Source organism: Pimephales promelas, chromosome 2, assembly GCF_988280905.1.
Source record: "Pimephales promelas chromosome 2, fPimPro1.hap1.1, whole genome shotgun sequence".
NCBI classification, from domain to species: domain Eukaryota; kingdom Metazoa; phylum Chordata; class Actinopteri; order Cypriniformes; family Leuciscidae; genus Pimephales; species Pimephales promelas.
This window is the reverse complement of record NC_142770.1, coordinates 8251309-8269373: the sequence shown is the minus strand read 5'-3', so window position 1 is coordinate 8269373 and position 18065 is coordinate 8251309. Positions and strand designations below refer to the sequence as shown.

Genomic DNA, 18065 nt, shown 5'->3' with positions numbered 1-18065 from the left:
ATCTAACTCTATGCAAAGAAATTGATGATTAAGTCAAATCGATGATATGCATTTTATAGATTATAAAAAGGAGTCGTAGTACTTTACCTCCAGTTGGATATCGTATCGGTTCTATAATAAAGAAAAATGGAGAGAATAACTGCAGTTGATATTGAACTATTGCTTTAAAAGATTTTGTAATTATCTAGATTATCATTTTACATACCACTTCCAGCTTCAGCTGGTCGAATACCTCAGGCGACATTGGCATGAGCGTGTCATTATATTCTTGCGGTTTCCTAAAATTCGAACATATTTAAGATCACACAAAAAAAAATACACTAAAAAATAAGTCATTATTTTTGCAATCCTGTTTGGTAGCTCAGAATAAAACGTAGAAAAAGGCAGACTTTTTCCTCAGAATTGTGAGATAAAAAGTCGCACTTGCGTTTTTCTACGTTTTAGTCAGAAATCGCAAGTTATTAAGTCTTCAATTGCGTGAAATAAACTTTCTGATTACAAAGTCTGAATTAAAAAAATAAGAATTGTGGATTACAAACTCGAAATGGCAAGAAAAAGTCAGAATTGCGAGTTAAAAACTCAAAGCTGCAAGTAAAATATCAGAATTTCAAATTATGAAGTCCGAATCGCAAAATGTAAACTTGCAATTGCAATTAAAAAGTCAGAATTTTGAGTTATAGAGTCAGAACTGCAAGATATAAACCCACAATTGTGAGTAAAAAGTCAGAATTGAGGAGTTAGAATGTCAGAAGTGCGATATAAAAAGTCGGAATTGGGAAATGTATAGTAAACTCGCAATTGTGAGTTAAAATTAAGAATTGCAAGTTACAAATTCGAAATTGCAAGAAAAATCTGTATTATGAAATATAAACAACGAAAAACATCAGAATTGCGAGTTAAAGTCTGTGTTGCGAGAAGTAAAGTCTGAATTGCGAGAAATAAACCCGAAATTGAAAGAAAAATCTGAATTACGAAATATAAACAACGAAAAACATCAGAATTGCGAGTTAAAGTCTGAGTTGCGAGAAATAAAGTCTGAATTGCGAGAAATAAACCCGAAATTGAAAGAAAAATCTGAATTACGAAATATAAACAACGAAAAACATCAGAATTGCGAGTTAAAGTCTGAGTTGCGAGAAATAAAGTCTGAATTGCGAGAAATAAACCCGAAATTGCAAGAAAAATCTGTATTACGAAATATAAACAACGAAAAACATCAGAATTGCGAGTTAAAGTCTGTGTTGCGAGAAGTAAAGTCTGAATTGCGAGAAATAAACCCGAAATTGAAAGAAAAATCTGAATTACGAAATATAAACAATGAAAAACATCAGAATTGCGAGTTAAAGTCTGAGTTGCGAGAAATAAAGTCTGAATTGCGAGATAAACTCGAAATTGTGAGTTATAAAGATTTGTGAATTAAACATTTGCAATCGCAAGAAAAAATTCAGAATTGCGAGTTATAAAGTCTGAGTTGTGAGATAAACATGCAGTTCAGAGAAAAAAGTCAAAATTGCGATTTATAATTACAATAAATTGAGTTCAAAAATTTTTTCAAGGAATAAACTTGCAATTTTGAAAAAAAAAGTCTGAATTACGAGTTATAAATTTGAAAATGCAAGATGTAGACTGAACTGTAAGATACACAGTAAAATCGCGTTCATTTTTATTTTTTGTGGTGGTGGAAACAAGCTTGAAAAAATGACAATTAGCCCATGATTTACTCGCGTAAAAATCTTCTGGCTCTTCCTAACTTTATAATGTAATTGCATGGCTGTTTGATTTTAGGAGTACATTAAAGCGCATCTATTCATGATTAAAGTGCTCGACACAAATCTGCGGGGGTTAATAAAGGCCTTCTGAAGTGAAGTGATGCGTTTGTGTAAGAAAAATATCCATATGTAAAACTTTAGCAGACTTTAGCAAAAGAGTAACACTTGAACTTGACGCACAACGTAATGACGTTTCCCGGCTCTGTATTTGAGAACCGCGAGAGGCGTCAATTGCCGTCATTACGTTATCCGTCAAGTTTGGCGTAAATCGATGCGTACTGCCGTCTGTCGGAGGTTAGTTATTTTATTCGAAGAGTGGAAGAGCCAAAACGTTTTTTTTATATAACTCAGATTGTTTCCATCTGAATACACATGGGCTAATTTTCATTTTTGGGTGAACTGTCCCTTTAACACTGACTCACATTTCAGAGATGGAGATGAGAGTGGTGCTGATGTATCCCTCATCCGACTTCTTGTCGACATCCATTGGTTCTTGCTCTGGAGAAACAACAAGAATTTCATTTATACGTTTTTTTTTTATAAATTTAATTATTGTTTTTTTTTTAAATAGTTCACAACTACGTTTCTTACTCTCGGTAGGTTTGGAATAGTATTTTTTGAAGGCGTCGTCTTTGGGTAAATTGGGATAAAGGAAGCGCAGGGGGTTTTCTGGGACGTTGTCGGCGGCCATCACGCGATAGTTTCGAATAATGTCGGGAAGTGAGACGGCAGAGAGTTCCCTCTTCGTGTAGGGCTCCACAGAGCGAATCTGCGGCTCTTCTAAACCAACACAAAGTAAAAACAATAAAAATACATTTACTAAAAACAATGTGATTAAAAGACAAAATCTAAATGTTGACGTTTTGATATCAAGACCAAAGCAAAAATCCTTCATTTTATTTGCCTTCATTTAATCGTTTACATGTCAGAAAGGAGGAACGTCTCACCGTTTAAGTCATGTTGGATCCAGCTGAACGTGATTGCTCCGTCGCGGTTGCTCTCACTGAAGCGCAACAGAAACGTCCCGGGAGCTTTGTCATACAGCAGAGCTTTAGTACGGTCCTTGGTCACAAACCCCATTATACACCTGTGAGAGATGGACAGTGTTAAAGCAATGTTACCGCTTGACTAATAGACTCCCAATGTGCCAGAATTTATTAACTCGCTCCCTGCCATTAACTGAAATTCAGCTTTATTTTAATTTGCTTTTTTTAAGTGAATAGATTTAGTTCCGGTTAACGATAATAGCCTTGGTATGTGAAATATGGTACCGTAGATGTCCAAAAATGGTCAGGTAAGTTGGTTTGTCTACCTGGTTGTCTATCTTAAAGGATTAGGTTACTTTTGAAAAAACTTTTGCTGATAATTTACTCGCCCCCATGTCATCCAAGATGTCCATGTCTTTCTTTCCTCAGTCGAAAAGAAATGAAGGTTTTTGATGAAAACATTCCAGGATTTTTCTCCATATAATGGACTTCAATGGGAACCAGACCAAAAAGGTCCAAATGAGAGTTAATAACAGTTTCAGATGCAGCTTCAAATGTCTTTAAACGACACCAGACGATGAATAAGGGTCTTATCATGCGAAACGATCGGTTATTTCAAAACTTATTCCAAAAATGTAACTTTTTTAAGGACAAAAGCTAGCCTTGCTCTATTCTGTGAGTCGCGTTTGTAACGTCACGTATTACGTAATTGCGTTCAAAAGGTCACGGGCGACGTAGCCGGAAGTACAGAATCAAAATCGTCCGACATCGTTGTTTTACCTTTTAATTCCTTTTTTTGTAAACGGCGTTTGAGTTAGTTTGCACGTTCAACCTATGCGTTCAACTTGTAAACACTGACTCTGTACTTCCTGCTACGTCGCCTTGACCTTTTGAACGTAATTACGTATTACGTGACGTTACAAACGCGCCTCACAGAATAGAACAAGGCTAGCATTTGTCCTTAGAAAAGTTACATTTTTGAAATAAGTTTTGAAATAACCGATCGTTTCGCATGAAAAGACCCTTATTCATCGTCTGGTGTCGTTTAAAGACATTTGAAGCTGCATCTGAAACTGTTATTAACTGTCTTTTGGACCTTGGATTGTTTGGTTCCCATTGAAGTCCATTATATGGAGAAAAATCCTGGAATGTTTTCATCAAAAACCTTAATTTCTTTTCGACTGAAGAAAGAAAGACATGGACATCTTGGATGACATGGGGGTGAGTAAATTATCAGCAAAAGTTTTTTCAAAAGTGAACTAAACCTTTAACCCCAACAGCATGTGATCAAGGTGTGATCATGTGATTCTAGCATAATTTTTATAATCCAATCATCTTACCCATCATCCCACAGACTCAGCAGGTGTCTCTTTATAAGATCCAAAACGGCTTCAATCCACAACCAGAAGGTGAAGTTCTTCTCACTGCCAGACTACATCATACACAAGACTCGAATCACTTTTAACAATCATGGGTAACGAAACTAGTGTGCTCAATTCAGAAGATTCGACCTAATGACTAAACGAATAAGCATAGAGACCAACCTTACAGAATCTATTCCAAGGAATCTGAGCTTCAGGATCCGTCACCGCTTTAGGACCTGTGGGCCGAAGTTCAAAAGCTTGTGCATTTAGTTCATCTGTTCCAACAGAATCAGCCTCTCAATGGCAATCAGACTCACCCAGCAGTTTAGTTCCCAGCATGCTCAGCTGTTCTTGATTAAGACCTCTTTTGGTGATGGAGGAGAACTGCCAGCTCAGCACCTCCGCTAGATGACCCCAACTGGCTGAAGGCGGAGTGACGAAGAACGAAAGGTTCTGGAGAAGAAACGGCAAGTCAGAACCTGTGCGAACACGTCCTGCAATCTGTTTCGCGTTGACACGTAAGTAGAGCTCATTTCAAGAGAGGACTTATCTTTGAATTTGCTTTTATTTTTAGATTTTGTTACGTCCAAAGACATATTTCTGTGAGAACTGTGTGGTACTGTAGTATGGGTTTGCTTTCTTTTGTGTCTCCTGCTCTCTTTTGGCTCCTCCCACTTAGTGTTGTAGTACTCGAGAGCGGTCTCGAGACCACTTTTTGATGGTCTCGGACTCGACGCATTTGGTCTCGGTCTTGGACATTGAGGACTTCGGATGTTTTTTCTAGAGCCAGACCGATATATCGGTCAAAATTAGGCATTTTCTAAAATATCGGTATCGGCAGTTATAATGGCCGATAAATGAATATTTCAAAAATAAAATAAAATCGGACGAATCACGCTGCCACCAGAGGGCACTCTACAGCGTTCCTGTTGGAAACACTCGTGAATAACGCGCCACACATCCTGCAACCTGCTGATCCAGCCAGAGTCGGGCAGAGAGAACCAGTTATGCATTATCATATTAATTTTGTTAAAACTCATAATTAACTACAAATAACTAATGTTAGGGAAATCTGTTAATATTTTGTTGCGCGTTTCTGAAATAAAAAAAATAATAATAATATCGGCCGATATATCGGATTTTAAAACCAACAAATATTTGTATCGGCCTTCAAAATCCTTTATCGGTCGGGCTCTAGTTTTTTCAAGACCATAACTGTGAAAATATTACTAATTTGCCAGAATATTGAGTGATATTTTTTTTGTTAACATTCTTGCTTTTATTGTATGTAAAACGTACCGATTCAAATCCAAGCAATAACGTGACTCATTGGTCATTGCTAATTATATATTTTTGTTACCGCTGCCTGTCACCCATGTATTCATGTTCATGTATTGTTAATAAAAGGCGGAGATAAGTGAAGACTTGTTTTACATTTTGTACTAAATGATGGAAGCCACCTAGGAGTATTTATTAATTTATTTCCAGTTTTATTAAACGAGTAGTTTACTTTAAAAAAAACTTTTGCTGATAGTTTACTCGCCCCCATGTCATCCAAGATGTCCGTGTCTTTCTTTCTTCAGTCGAAAAGAAATTAAGGTTTTTGATGAAAACATTCCAGGATTTTTCTCAATGTATTGGACTTCAATGGGAACCAAACGGTTCAAGGTCCAAAAGACTGTTTCGAATCTTTTCCCAAGTCAACCCGTTCATTTCGTTCGTTGAATGAACCAAATGACACGAAAAAAGATTTGTTCATTTTGATGAACGAGTTCGAAAAGGAGAGTCACGAACGCACATCACAGAACAGAGCAAGGCGAGCATTTGAGCTTATAAAACGTAAACTTTTTCAATTATTTATTAAATGAGTGATCGTTTTGCCTGATAAAACCCTTATTCATTGTCTGGAATCGTTTAAAGCCCTTACAACAGTTTGCACTGAAACTGTCTTTTGGACCTTGAACCGTTTGGTTCCCATTGAAGTCCATAATATGGAGAAATCCTGGAATGTTTTTTCTTTTCGACTGATGAAAGACATGGATATCTTGGATGACATGGGGGTGAGTAAATTATCAGCAAAAGTTTTTTTTTTTAATAGTGAACTACTCTAATTTTAGTGCTTCAACTTGAACTTATTTCAATTATTTGCCAAGACAGCGTTTCCAATTTTTTCGTTTAAAAGGTTTTACATCTAATATTTATATTTTCAGTTTTCATTTTAGTTTAAGTTTTAATAATTTTGTTATGTGCTTTTGCCATTTGTATTAGTTTTTGTTCTTTTTAAAAATATTCTTAATAGGTTTAATTTATTTCAATTTTTCAATTTCTTCAACTTAAACATTTTTCAGTTATTTGTCAAGGCAAATTTTCGATACATTTTGTCCAGTTTCAGTTTTTTGTCATATTCATATTTTCAGTTTGTCCTAAATCTGTTATGTACATAACATTACTGTTGAGGAGGACTAACCTTTGGTTCAGAGGTCAGCATGTTGTACCACATGATGGAGGCCCATCCACTGGGTAGCTGACTGACGTTGGAGATCACGACTATGGGCAGAGATGTAGCCTGAAGATGGATGAGAGAGAAGAAAGTTGATGATGATCATGATTTGGTGACGTTTATGTTTCGAACTTTGTTCTTCTGAAGGATCTTCTGACCTCAAAGTTCAAGACCATTCCAGACCAGCAAAGCTCAGCCTCAAAGGTGATGGAGTGAAGTTCTTCCGTGACGATCAGAGGACCCTGACGAATGTTTAAAAAACAGGTTAGCCAAAAATTTGTGTTAAACTTTGAACATGCAGAATGAGTAAGTAATTTTTGATCAAATAAATGCAGCCTTTGTGAGCATGAGATACTAAAAATCTTATCGAGCTCAAGCTTTTTAACCCTCACCTCGCTGGTTCTGTTTCCGGTAACCTTCTTCTCTTTCAGTTGCTGTGAAGTAAAATGAATATTGTTACTATTGCTTGTTTAATGAAATACTTTTTAAACTGAATCTACATTATAATTCGTTTTTCTTTTCACTTTACCAGATGACGAAATTCTGCAGCCATCCCATTGGATTCCTCCATATTCATGACCTTCATGGCTGTTCCCAAGATGTTGAACATCCGAAACCTAAAACAGGAACATAGCTAAGTAAGCAGAACAATATTAAAGGGATAGTTCACCAAATCTGTATGAGTTTCTTTCTTCTGCTGAAGTTGGTAATCAAACAGATGACAGACTTCCATAGTACCGTCTACTTTTTGATAACCAACTTTCTTTAAAATCTCTTTTTTTATGTTCAGCAGACGAAAATCACTCAACATAAGGTGAGCAAATGTTGAAGAATTTTGGGTGAACTATCCCTTTAATTTAAGTGGGATTCAACAAATTTAAAAAGAACTGAATTTAAGGAACAACTCAGCAAAAAAATAAGAGTTTTAGTCAGATTCTGAGCATCAGATGCATAAGACCTGCATAACATGTTCCACAAAAAAAAAAAAAAAATACACACACACACACAGAAATGACATGAGGGTGAGTAAATGATGTCAGATTTTCATTTTTAGTGTGACTCTCCCTTTAATATGGTATGCAAAGGAAATTACGAAAGACGCACCCTTTCCGTTTCTCAACGATATCCCTGGAAGACAAAACGAGGCATGTGTTAACACAAGAACATGTTGTCTTTTATGAATGTACGAATCAATTAAGTAATCTACAGGCAAGAGAAAGTAGCTATGACTTAAAGTTTAATAAAGTTTGCCAAATACTTACTTATCAAACTGGACTTTCACTCGAACAGTGTGGTTAAATTCTGCAAGTTTAATGAGCAGCCTGGGGCACATAAAAATTACATATCATTATCTGGCTTCTGCTTCCAGAGAAGTGTGAATCATCTGGCATTTGTTTAAAGTTACCGTAATTTGAGAGTGAACAGAACGCCCGTCTTCAGCACCAAAGGTCTTTGCAGTTGGGTCGGCATGCATGGCTGCCTCTCGACTACCAAGGAGCTGAAAACACGCAAACCAAAATGATTCATTGTCAGTGACACACTTTCAGCAGTGGCGTAAAGGTCCCTGATATACTTCAAGCTAAATAGAAAAAGTGTAATATTCGTAGTTTAGCACATTTCAAGACTAATTCCCATTTAAATCGGTAATCTCGATATCTGTAATAGTAAAAACGTATAATAGATGTAGGAAAAGTATTCGAGAGAGTTTCACATGTAATATCTAGCTATATAATATCATATGCAAGCATGTCAGCCAATCACAGCAGTGGGCGGTGACACTGAATCCCGTAGTAGAGCGTTCAAATCAGAGGCTAAAATCGGGCCAGGAAAAATGCCTTTTTTTGATCTAAAAAACATAGTAACATTATAAGGGCAAGCCAGGAAACATTATTAAATAATAAAATAACCCCATGTCCGGCGACCTTTAAGGTGTTTCGAACTTCACCCCTAAGCAAAGAACGAAAAAGAACTTCGCCGTGAGTATATCGGGGCCTAAAAAGCCAAGTGATTAAACTTACTTTGTGATTAAAGTTTTGAGGTTTGACGTGATCCTGTCATTCAGGGTGCTTTTGCTGAAGGTGATGGGATCGTTTTCGTATGTGAACTTCTGCTCCAGCTCCAGAAGTTTCTTATGCTGCTGCCTGAGCTGAAGCAGAGATTCTCCGATAGAGGTAAACCTGAGGGGGGTGAAACAAACACAACTCAATGACATATGACTTAAAGTGCAAGCCATGATTTTGTAAGAAATCTGTCTGGAAATCTTTCGCCTTCATATCAGGCAAATTTCCCATTTGCAAGAATCCTATTGAAATTCTAGGATTGTGTCTGTGTGCGGTCCACAGTAAAGGTAACCGCACCGCTATTGCTATTCGTAATTAAAGGAGTAGTTCACTTTAAAAAAAAAAAACTTTTGCTGATAATTTACTCACCCCCATGTCATCCAAGATGTCTGTGTCTTTCTTTCCTCAGTCGAAAAGAAATGAAGGTTTTTGATGAAAACATTCCAGGATTTTTCTCCATATAATGGACTTCATTGGGAACCAAACGGTTCAAGGTCCAAAAGACACTTTCAGTCCAAACTGTTCAAAGGGCTTTAAACGATTCCAAACGATGAATAAGTGTCTTATCAAGCGAAACTATCGGTCATTTAATAAATAAATAAAGTTTTATAAGCTCAAATGATCACCTTGCTCTGTTCTGTGATGCACGTTCGTGACTCTCCTATTGAAACTCGTTCATCAAAATTAACAGATCTTTTATCGAGTCATGACCCTTGATAAGACCCTTATTCATCGTCTGGTGTCGTTTAAAGCTGCACTGAAACTGTCTTTTGGACCTTGAACCGTTTGGTTCCCATTGAAGTCCATTATATGGAGAAAATCCTGGAATGTTTTCATCAAAAACCTTAATTTCTTTTCGACTGAAGAAAGAAAGACGTGGACATCTTGGATGACACGGGGCTGAGTAAATTATCAGCAAAAGTTTTTTAAAAGTGAACTACTCCTTTAACCATATCCCTAGAAAATATGAATTCATTTGTGGTTTGCATTTGTTACCAGTTTTGCAGCTGGTCCAAGCAGACATTGCTCAGCCCACCGATGCAAGCCATCTGTTGTCGGCGCCTCCATTCGGCCAGTTCTGTTGAGATCAGCTCGAAGATCAGCGGATCCATAAGGTTCGACACCTCTGACATCTGACCAATCACATTCTACATGGACACAAACACACACAGAGTTGAACGCAACGGCTTCTTTTCACTGACCAAAGTGAAGGCCGATGGCTCTCCAATGTTCTCACCTCTCTTGTGTTGTGGAGTTTCATAAACATGGCGCGGATGGTCAGTCTCTCCCGATTGAGGTCTTCCGTCGAAATGGTCCCGTTGAGTTCCTCTGTTAAACAGATGTACAAGCAATACTGAGTGTCTGTACTTGTGGAAAATCAGCTAGTTCTGACTTAAAATGCCATTTATTGTTTGTTGAATTTTTGCAAGTTTCTATACTTTCTATCGTGAAAAAATAGCTAGTTCATGGTTTAAGGCGTGGTCACATTTCCATTTGTTCAGCGAAATCCAAACGATTGGGAAATTTGCATAAAACGGAAAGGCTGATAAGTTTGGTCAAGCGAATTCGCTGCACTGACCAACAGAAAGCAACTTGCTTTCAAAGTAACTTCTTTTGTGAATATACATCGCTTCATTACTGACGATAGACAATAGACAAATTTTTGCTTGTAAAATTTTTCAAAAGCATTTTTTTCGATGACTGGCTGCATTATAGGTCTTAAACCCCGCCCTCTCCATGTAACGCTGCAGTATAGGTCTTAAACCCCGCCCTCTCCATGTAATGCTGCAGTATAGGTCTTAAACCCCGCCCTCTCCATGTAACGCTGCAGTATAGGTCTTAAACCCCGCCCTCTCCATGTAATGCTGCAGTATAGGTCTTAAACCCCGCCCTCTCCATGTAATGCTGCAGTATAGGTCTTAAACCCCGCCCTCTCCATGTAATGCTGCAGTATAGGTCTTAAACCCCGCCCTCTCCATGTAACGCTGCATTATAGGTCTTAAACCCCGCCCTCTCCATGTAACGCTGCAGTATAGGTCTTAAACCCCGCCCTCTCCATGTAATGCTGCAGTATAGGTCTTAAACCCCGCCCTCTCCATGTAATGCTGCAGTATAGGTCTGAAACCCCGCCCTCTCCATGTAATGCTGCAGTATAGGTCTTAAACCCCGCCCTCTCCATGTAATGCTGCAGTATAGGTCTTAAACCCCGCCCTCTCCATGTAATGCTGCAGTATAGGTCTTAAACCCCGCCCTCTCCATGTAACGCTGCATTATAGGTCTTAAACCCCGCCCTCTCCATGTAATGCTGCAGTATAGGTCTTAAACCCCGCCCTCTCCATGTAATGCTGCAGTATAGGTCTTAAACCCCGCCCTCTCCATGTAATGCTGCAGTGTAGGTCTTAAACCCCGCCCTCTCCATGTAATGCTGCAGTATAGGTCTTAAACCCCGCCCTCTCCATGTAACGCTGCAGTATAGGTCTTAAACCCCGCCCTCTCCATGTAATGCTGCAGTATAGGTCTTAAACCCCGCCCTCTCCATGTAATGCTGCAGTATAGGTCTTAAACCCCGCCCTCTCCATGTAATGCTGCAGTATAGGTCTTAAACCCCGCCCTCTCCATGTAATGCTGCAGTATAGGTCTTAAACCCCGCCCTCTCCATGTAACGCTGCAGTATAGGTCTTAAACCCCGCCCTCTCCATGTAACGCTGCAGTATAGGTCTTAAACCCCGCCCTCTCCATGTAACGCTGCATTATAGGTCTTAAACCCCGCCCTCTCCATGTAACGCTGCAGTATAGGTCTTAAACCCCGCCCTCTCCATGTAACGCTGCAGTATAGGTCTTAAACCCCGCCCTCTCTATGTAACGCTGCAGTATAGGTCTGAAACCCCGCCCTCTCCATGTAATGCTGCAGTATAGGTCTTAAACCCCGCCCTCTCCATGTAATGCTGCAGTATAGGTCTTAAACCCCGCCCTCTCCATGTAACGCTGCAGTATAGGTCTTAAACCCCGCCCTCTCCATGTAACGCTGCAGTATAGGTCTTAAACCCCGCCCTCTCCATGTAACGCTGCATTATAGGTCTTAAACCCCGCCCTCTCCATGTAACGCTGCAGTATAGGTCTTAAACCCCGCCCTCTCCATGTAACGCTGCAGTATAGGTCTTAAACCCCGCCCTCTCTATGTAACGCTGCAGTATAGGTCTGAAACCCCGCCCTCTCCATGTAACGCTGCAGTATAGGTCTTAAACCCCGCCTTCTCCATGTAATCGGATGGGATACGAGCCAAACTAAAAAAATTTGATGACACAAGATGGTCCCAAAGATGGTTTCTGTTATTCTAGGTCAGGGGTCACCAAACTTTTTTCTCTGGGGGCCACATTATCGTTCCTGACTGTGATGGGGGGCCGGGGCTATATAAAATAGAATTGTGTGACCAAGACCAAACTGACCACCAGCAGGCCTCATAGTAGAGATTACTAGCCTGGCACAGCCATATTTGTTTATCATTAATAGTTGTTTGCAAAAGTAGTAATCGAGTCTTCACACTTTGTTTTAATTTGAAATACCACAGATTTTCCATTTATTTATTTTCGAATACAAATAACATCAAACCTGTCAAGGTAAGAAACATCTGCCTAGTTGAGGTGAGTGGCACTGGTAAGGATGAATGAAAAATTATAAATTATAGGTAGGCCTGTTACTATTTATAATAATTGTGTACAGCACTTAATAAAGGTCAAATAAATAGGCCTATAAAATAAATAAATAAACATTGAAATTATAACAACAACATGAGTAATAGAACTAGTCAGCTCTTATGCCTATCCAGGTGAGCATGCTCAATAAACAACAAAATACCAAATGCAGACATGTTATTATTTTCCAAAAAGCAATTTAAAAAAATAGGCCATGACGACTTTTGGGGATTGCCGGTTCAAGTAGTGGGGGGCAGAGGGGTTGGGGGGCCAGTCAAAGGGGTGTGGCGGGCCTGATTCGGCCCGCGGGCCTTAGTTTGGTGACCCATGTTCTAGGTAGTTCTTATCACGCAGATGTATGTGCAATGTTCATTTTCCAAATAAGTTTGGTTTTAGTTATTATTCTGATAAAAATGGAGTATAACGTCATTATTGACACCTTTGCTTGCGAATGAGTTTGTGGGCGGGACCTTAATACCGCAGCTTAATGTAATCGGCAAAGACCTCAAATTATTTTGGCTTTAATTTTTCTACAATGGAAAGAGGAGACATGCTGTCTTGCTGTCCTTCTTTTTTTCTTTTTAAATCACATGTTTAATCCAAGCTCGTTTCGACTACAAAGAATAATTTTTTAATCCCGTTACCTCTGCTTTGAAGAGTTTTGCTCTTGAAGTCATATTCGTCTTGCAGATCTTCCAGGTTTTTGATGATCTGCTCGGTGTCCTAATCGGAAAAAGAAAAAAAAAGATTTCTCATACGACTTGACAATGAGAATTACACGTATAACATTTTATTCGATGGTCCACTTTAGACATTCTTCTAACCATAATTAACTCTGCAACTACGTCAACTTATTCCACTAACCCAAACCCTAATAGTCTACAAACACTCTAATGAATTTAGTTGAATGTAGACGTAGAGCCAGACCGATTTATCGGCAGGCCGATATTAGGCATTTTCCAAACTATCGGTATCGGCAGTTATAATGGCCAATAAATTAATATTTCAAAAATAAAATTAAAAACGGACAAAACGCGCTTAAACCATGTCATGAGTGTTGGAGTTGTATAGTTTGTCCACCAGAGGGCAGTCTACACCGTCCCTGTTGGCAACACTCGTTGAGTTGGTCACGAGACATACATTGCTTGAATAACAATTAAAAGAACATCTCCATCAGTTCTCTTAACTCAAATAAGCATGACAAAATTCGTGACTATCATGTCCAGTTTTGCTGCTGTTAAATAAGCCGAGAGTGAAGCGGAATTAGCTAGTAATAGTTACGTTACGTTGTTTCAGTGTAGTTGACTGACTGTCCTTTTAACTTTTGACAATGTGACTGAAGTATTTATTTAATAGCGCGTGACAGTTGTAGCAATGAGACGCATCATCTCTCCTTGGCCTGTTATATTGAAAATGTATGTTTTGCAATTCGCAGTATGACGTAATCCATTGCTAAATTATGGCTCATCATAGACTAGCTAACCACAAAACTAGCTAATCCCACTATCATCAGTCCGTTCTGTTGTGAAAATAAAATAAACAGGTTTCTTTTTAAAATACTTATCATATTATTTTAGTTAAAACTCATAAATAACTACAAATAACTAGTGTTAGGGAAATCTGTTAATGTTTTGTAGCGAGTTTCTGAAAAAAAAAATATCGGCCGATATATCGGAATATCGGATTTTAAAACCAACAAATATTTGTATCGGTATCAGCCTTCAAAATCCTTTATCGGTCGGGCTCTAAGACGTAGTTGGTTACTTGTAGTTAAGTGGACCATCGAAATAAAATGCACCTAAAATATCTTGTAGTTGTGACAAGTTCTTTTGTGTGTATACATCACCTGTACTTTGTTCTTTATGTCTTTCACCCTTCCGTCCATTTCTCGATGTTTCTCCACGATCATGTCGTTTTGGGTGCTCTCGGTTCGATTCTGCAACGGAATACTAATTACAAACTTCCTTCCATTTTTGTTTTACAGACGAAAAAAAGTTATGCAGGTTTGGTGAGTAAATGAATTTTTTGTTTTTGGGTAAACTATTCCTCTATTAATGTAACTTCACAACTACAAAAGAGATCTAAACGTCATATTTACTTAAAGGGATACTCCTTTTTTTTTTTTTTTTTGGAAATTCATTTTACCACTCCCCCAGAGTTAAACAGTTGCCGTTTTCAAATCCATTCAGCCAATTTTCTGATATTTAGAATAATATCAGCAACCAGACCGTTTCTGGTCTCATTGACTTCTATAGTATATATTTTTTTTTTTACTATGGAAGTCAATGAGACCAGAAACTGTCTGGTTACTGTCTGGTTTCTAAATATCAGAAATTCGGCTGAATGGATTTGAAAATGATAAAACCCAACTAAAATGAGCCAATTTCCAAAAAAAAAAAAAAAATGGAGTATCCCTTTAAAACATATTTAAATCTAAGGTTTAGGTGGTGGAGATCAGTGGCTGTCATTTATTAATTACTGACCTCTGACATTTGGGCAGCGGATAGAATCTTCCTTTCTTCGCTAAGGTTCCTACTGATGATCATAGCCATGGAAACAGGATCGTCTTGGAAGAGGTTCTGGAAAACAAGGTTCAAATGAACTAAAGGTGACACCACACTAAAAGGAAATAGTCACGCAGCCAGTTGCAGTCAGTCACCTGCAAGTTCCTCTTGATCTTGCGGATGTTGTGCTGGTTCAGGAAGTCTTTCTCCATTGCGAAGCGGCTGTGTTGGTGATCTAACTGGGTCAAAAGATCATGAAACCTCACGGTAGCCAGTGACTCGTTCTCCACATTAGCGACATGCTCCCTTTGGGGAACAAAAAACAAAGGATTTACGTCAACTAAAGTTGAGACTGGTTTCTGGTATATAATCCCTCTTATTGGGATGACAAGTATAATAAGAAGGACATATAAAATACAGTAGTTAGTAGTTATCACTGCAACACTTTTTTTAGCAATAATAACTGTAGTAAGTAATTATAAATGTTGTGCTGACTCTTATTTGTCTTCTTAAACAACTGATACGGCAACATTTACAACTCTGGAAGACCCATGATTCCTTTATATAAAGTTACCGCAGATTGATCGGTAGGGTTGGGAAATGAAAATGTGTTCTACTTCTAATCGGATGGTTAAAGGTGCATTTCTAAGAAACACTGCTGAAAGTGGATAAGACCACCAAAACACACTTGTAGCCAATCAGCAGTAAGGGGTGTATACACTCATAAAGGGGAGGTGCCTGTTTTGATAATTTGGGGGTGGGGCTATTTAGATATGAGTGTGATCCTTTTGGGTAAGGGTGTGTTTGTTTTGGTGATTTCAAATCGCTTACTGCACCTTTAAGGTAAGGAATCGGTTACTTGTCAAAATTAACATTTCGAATGAGGTCTTAAAGTGACAGCAGCCCAATAAACCTGCTGCCGTCTGTCATTACTGTAAATCTAGGAACAAAAGAGAAAGAAAATCGCTCACTATCTTGACTGAATAACCTTTGTAATTTTAAGTAAGGATTATTTTACATTTCTGAACTTAAGTTGCGTTTCAGTGAGGTTAGGTTGCTGATTTTTGGTCGTGGTGTTCAGAAAATGACAGAATAAATGTTTAATATCTAAATGTTTGATTTTTTTATTTTTTATTTGAACCATATTGGAATCAAAACTGGGAATCAATAAGCAGAATTGGAATCGATTTGAGGTGTACAAAAAATACATTTAAAAATATTTGATGTATCTTTCAAAATATTAATATGATGAATATTTTATTAAGAATATTTGTATCACCTTTAAATATTTATTAAAAAGTATGAATTCAAGTTTTAATATTTTATTATTGTATTCTAATTTATAGTCATATTTTAATTACCTATAATATATTTATTAATTTATTTTCTTTTTTTAATGTTGATATTTTAATTAATAATAAAATGAATGACCTTTTAAAAAATATATATACGCACTTTTAAAAGTATTAATTCATTGTTACATGTTTAAATATTTTTTTAATTAATTTTATTAATAGTTTTCTAATTACAATTACAAATGTGTATGCACATTTACAAAATATTTCACATTTTAATATTAATATTTAATAAATAATAATTTTTTATTTTATTTTAAGTGCAAGCTAATATGAAGACTTTGTCCTCAATCAATTATCGTTGATAATGTGTATTTTGTAAAATGTCTATGTATTCCCGCAATAAAAACAATAAAATCAAATATCAGGTTGTCAATGCCTACTCTAGTTTAGCATTATTATATTTGCAGGAGGTTTGTGTTTGAAATGGTGATAAAGCTAATGAAGGTATCGAATCTTTCATCCACACCAGTCGAGGCTTTCTATCCAGCTGCTGAGGTACTGCCGGATGGCCATTGGAAAGTTGTCATCATACAGTTGGTCGACCTGTTCCAAAAACTTTGAATCAAGTTGTTGAAGCTCCAACCACTGACTCATTTCTGCGACTCTGTGGGCTGAGAGGTAAAAATAAATGAAGATAAGAGTTTGGTAAACAATGGGCCACAGTGAATAGCTTACTGCATTATCAAGTTTTACTTGCAGAAAACGGAAGACAGCAGATATGCAAACTGCACAAAGCATTTCTTTGCAAGATGAGATTTCAATTTAAGCACAGGTCATTTTGAGGTTTTTGTGCTGTGTGTTTCTAGCCTAGTAGCTACTAACATATTTGCCAAAACATTTTGCAAGAAAGATATGTAAAAATTAAGTAAATAATATTTCTTATTATTATTGTAAAAATTGCTAAATGTTTTCTTGTAGACCAAAAATGAGGTTTAGTATGTAGTAATTGTGTGTTTGTAGAGCTTTAATACAGAAAAACATGGGAAAAGATTTATTATTATTATTATTATTAAAATATTTTCAAAGTTTTAGTCTATAGTAGGTATAATTTAAAAAGCGTACAATGACAACAGGCCAACATTAGTTTGATATGAATGTTTTTTCTTGTCTTTACTGAACAGTGTTGTTTTTGCAAAAGACTGCATTTACGATTTAAAATATTAATTTTAAATATATTATTTTTTATTATTTTTTTTAAGCTAGCTTTGGGTAAACGTGGGTGGGTGCAAGTATGAAGGGGGTGTGTGTGTGTTCAGCTCAGCAAAATGTTATCCTTCGGCATAAATCGGAATCAATCCATAATAATAGTAGTAATAATATAGTTATATTGAAAGATATTATCATAAATTTAGCATAACAGAACCGCGTGAACACATAATAGCATATTGTTTTGCCTGCATTCGGACGACATTTTATAAATAGCTCCGTTTATATAAGGTCTTGTGTGTACAGTGTATAAAGGTATTATGTGCTTTTCCATTGCTTTCCTAAAGGTAAAATCTTCAAATAACATTACAATCTTAGAATTACAGACATATACAGGAATACCACGAAGTAATCAAACGTGAGATCAAACTTCCTGTAAGTTAATTTGTCAAGCAAAAAAAATATGAATGCGGAAATTAGTTATTGTTTTGTTACTCACCCCCAAATGTTCTCCAAATACGGTTAAATAGAGAATCAGCAGATATATGTTTGATGTGTCTTCTATCGAGGCAGAATAATACGGAAGAACATGCGAGTTCCCTGTTATTGTCGATTTGTTATTGAATTTAGCCTGTACAGTAGATCTTTTTCTGCACGAGTACCACGCGTGTGTGTGTTTGAGTGAA

The 18065-nt window shown here is 37.2% G+C and overlaps 1 protein-coding gene across 1 annotated transcript in view; it reads right to left on the bottom strand.

The window, feature by feature from the left end:
* Nucleotides 1–18065, bottom strand: part of stat1a (signal transducer and activator of transcription 1a) — a 19887-nt gene extending 1822 nt beyond the window's left edge. The window contains exons 1-24 of the mRNA XM_039682208.2: nt 17879–18065; nt 16700–16844; nt 15031–15181; nt 14855–14950; nt 14218–14307; nt 13016–13094; nt 9917–10008; nt 9676–9827; nt 8638–8796; nt 8025–8117; nt 7882–7941; nt 7724–7747; nt 7149–7236; nt 7012–7053; nt 6778–6861; nt 6587–6685; nt 4437–4572; nt 4300–4355; nt 4096–4187; nt 2717–2856; nt 2361–2549; nt 2192–2267; nt 206–278; nt 88–111 (exon numbers count right to left, since the gene is read on the bottom strand). Of these exons, the coding sequence (XP_039538142.2) occupies nt 88–111; nt 206–278; nt 2192–2267; nt 2361–2549; nt 2717–2856; nt 4096–4187; nt 4300–4355; nt 4437–4572; nt 6587–6685; nt 6778–6861; nt 7012–7053; nt 7149–7236; nt 7724–7747; nt 7882–7941; nt 8025–8117; nt 8638–8796; nt 9676–9827; nt 9917–10008; nt 13016–13094; nt 14218–14307; nt 14855–14950; nt 15031–15181; nt 16700–16827 (2223 nt within the window). The 5' untranslated portion in view covers nt 16828–16844; nt 17879–18065. The remainder of the gene's footprint in view (nt 1–87; nt 112–205; nt 279–2191; nt 2268–2360; nt 2550–2716; nt 2857–4095; nt 4188–4299; nt 4356–4436; nt 4573–6586; nt 6686–6777; nt 6862–7011; nt 7054–7148; nt 7237–7723; nt 7748–7881; nt 7942–8024; nt 8118–8637; nt 8797–9675; nt 9828–9916; nt 10009–13015; nt 13095–14217; nt 14308–14854; nt 14951–15030; nt 15182–16699; nt 16845–17878) is intronic.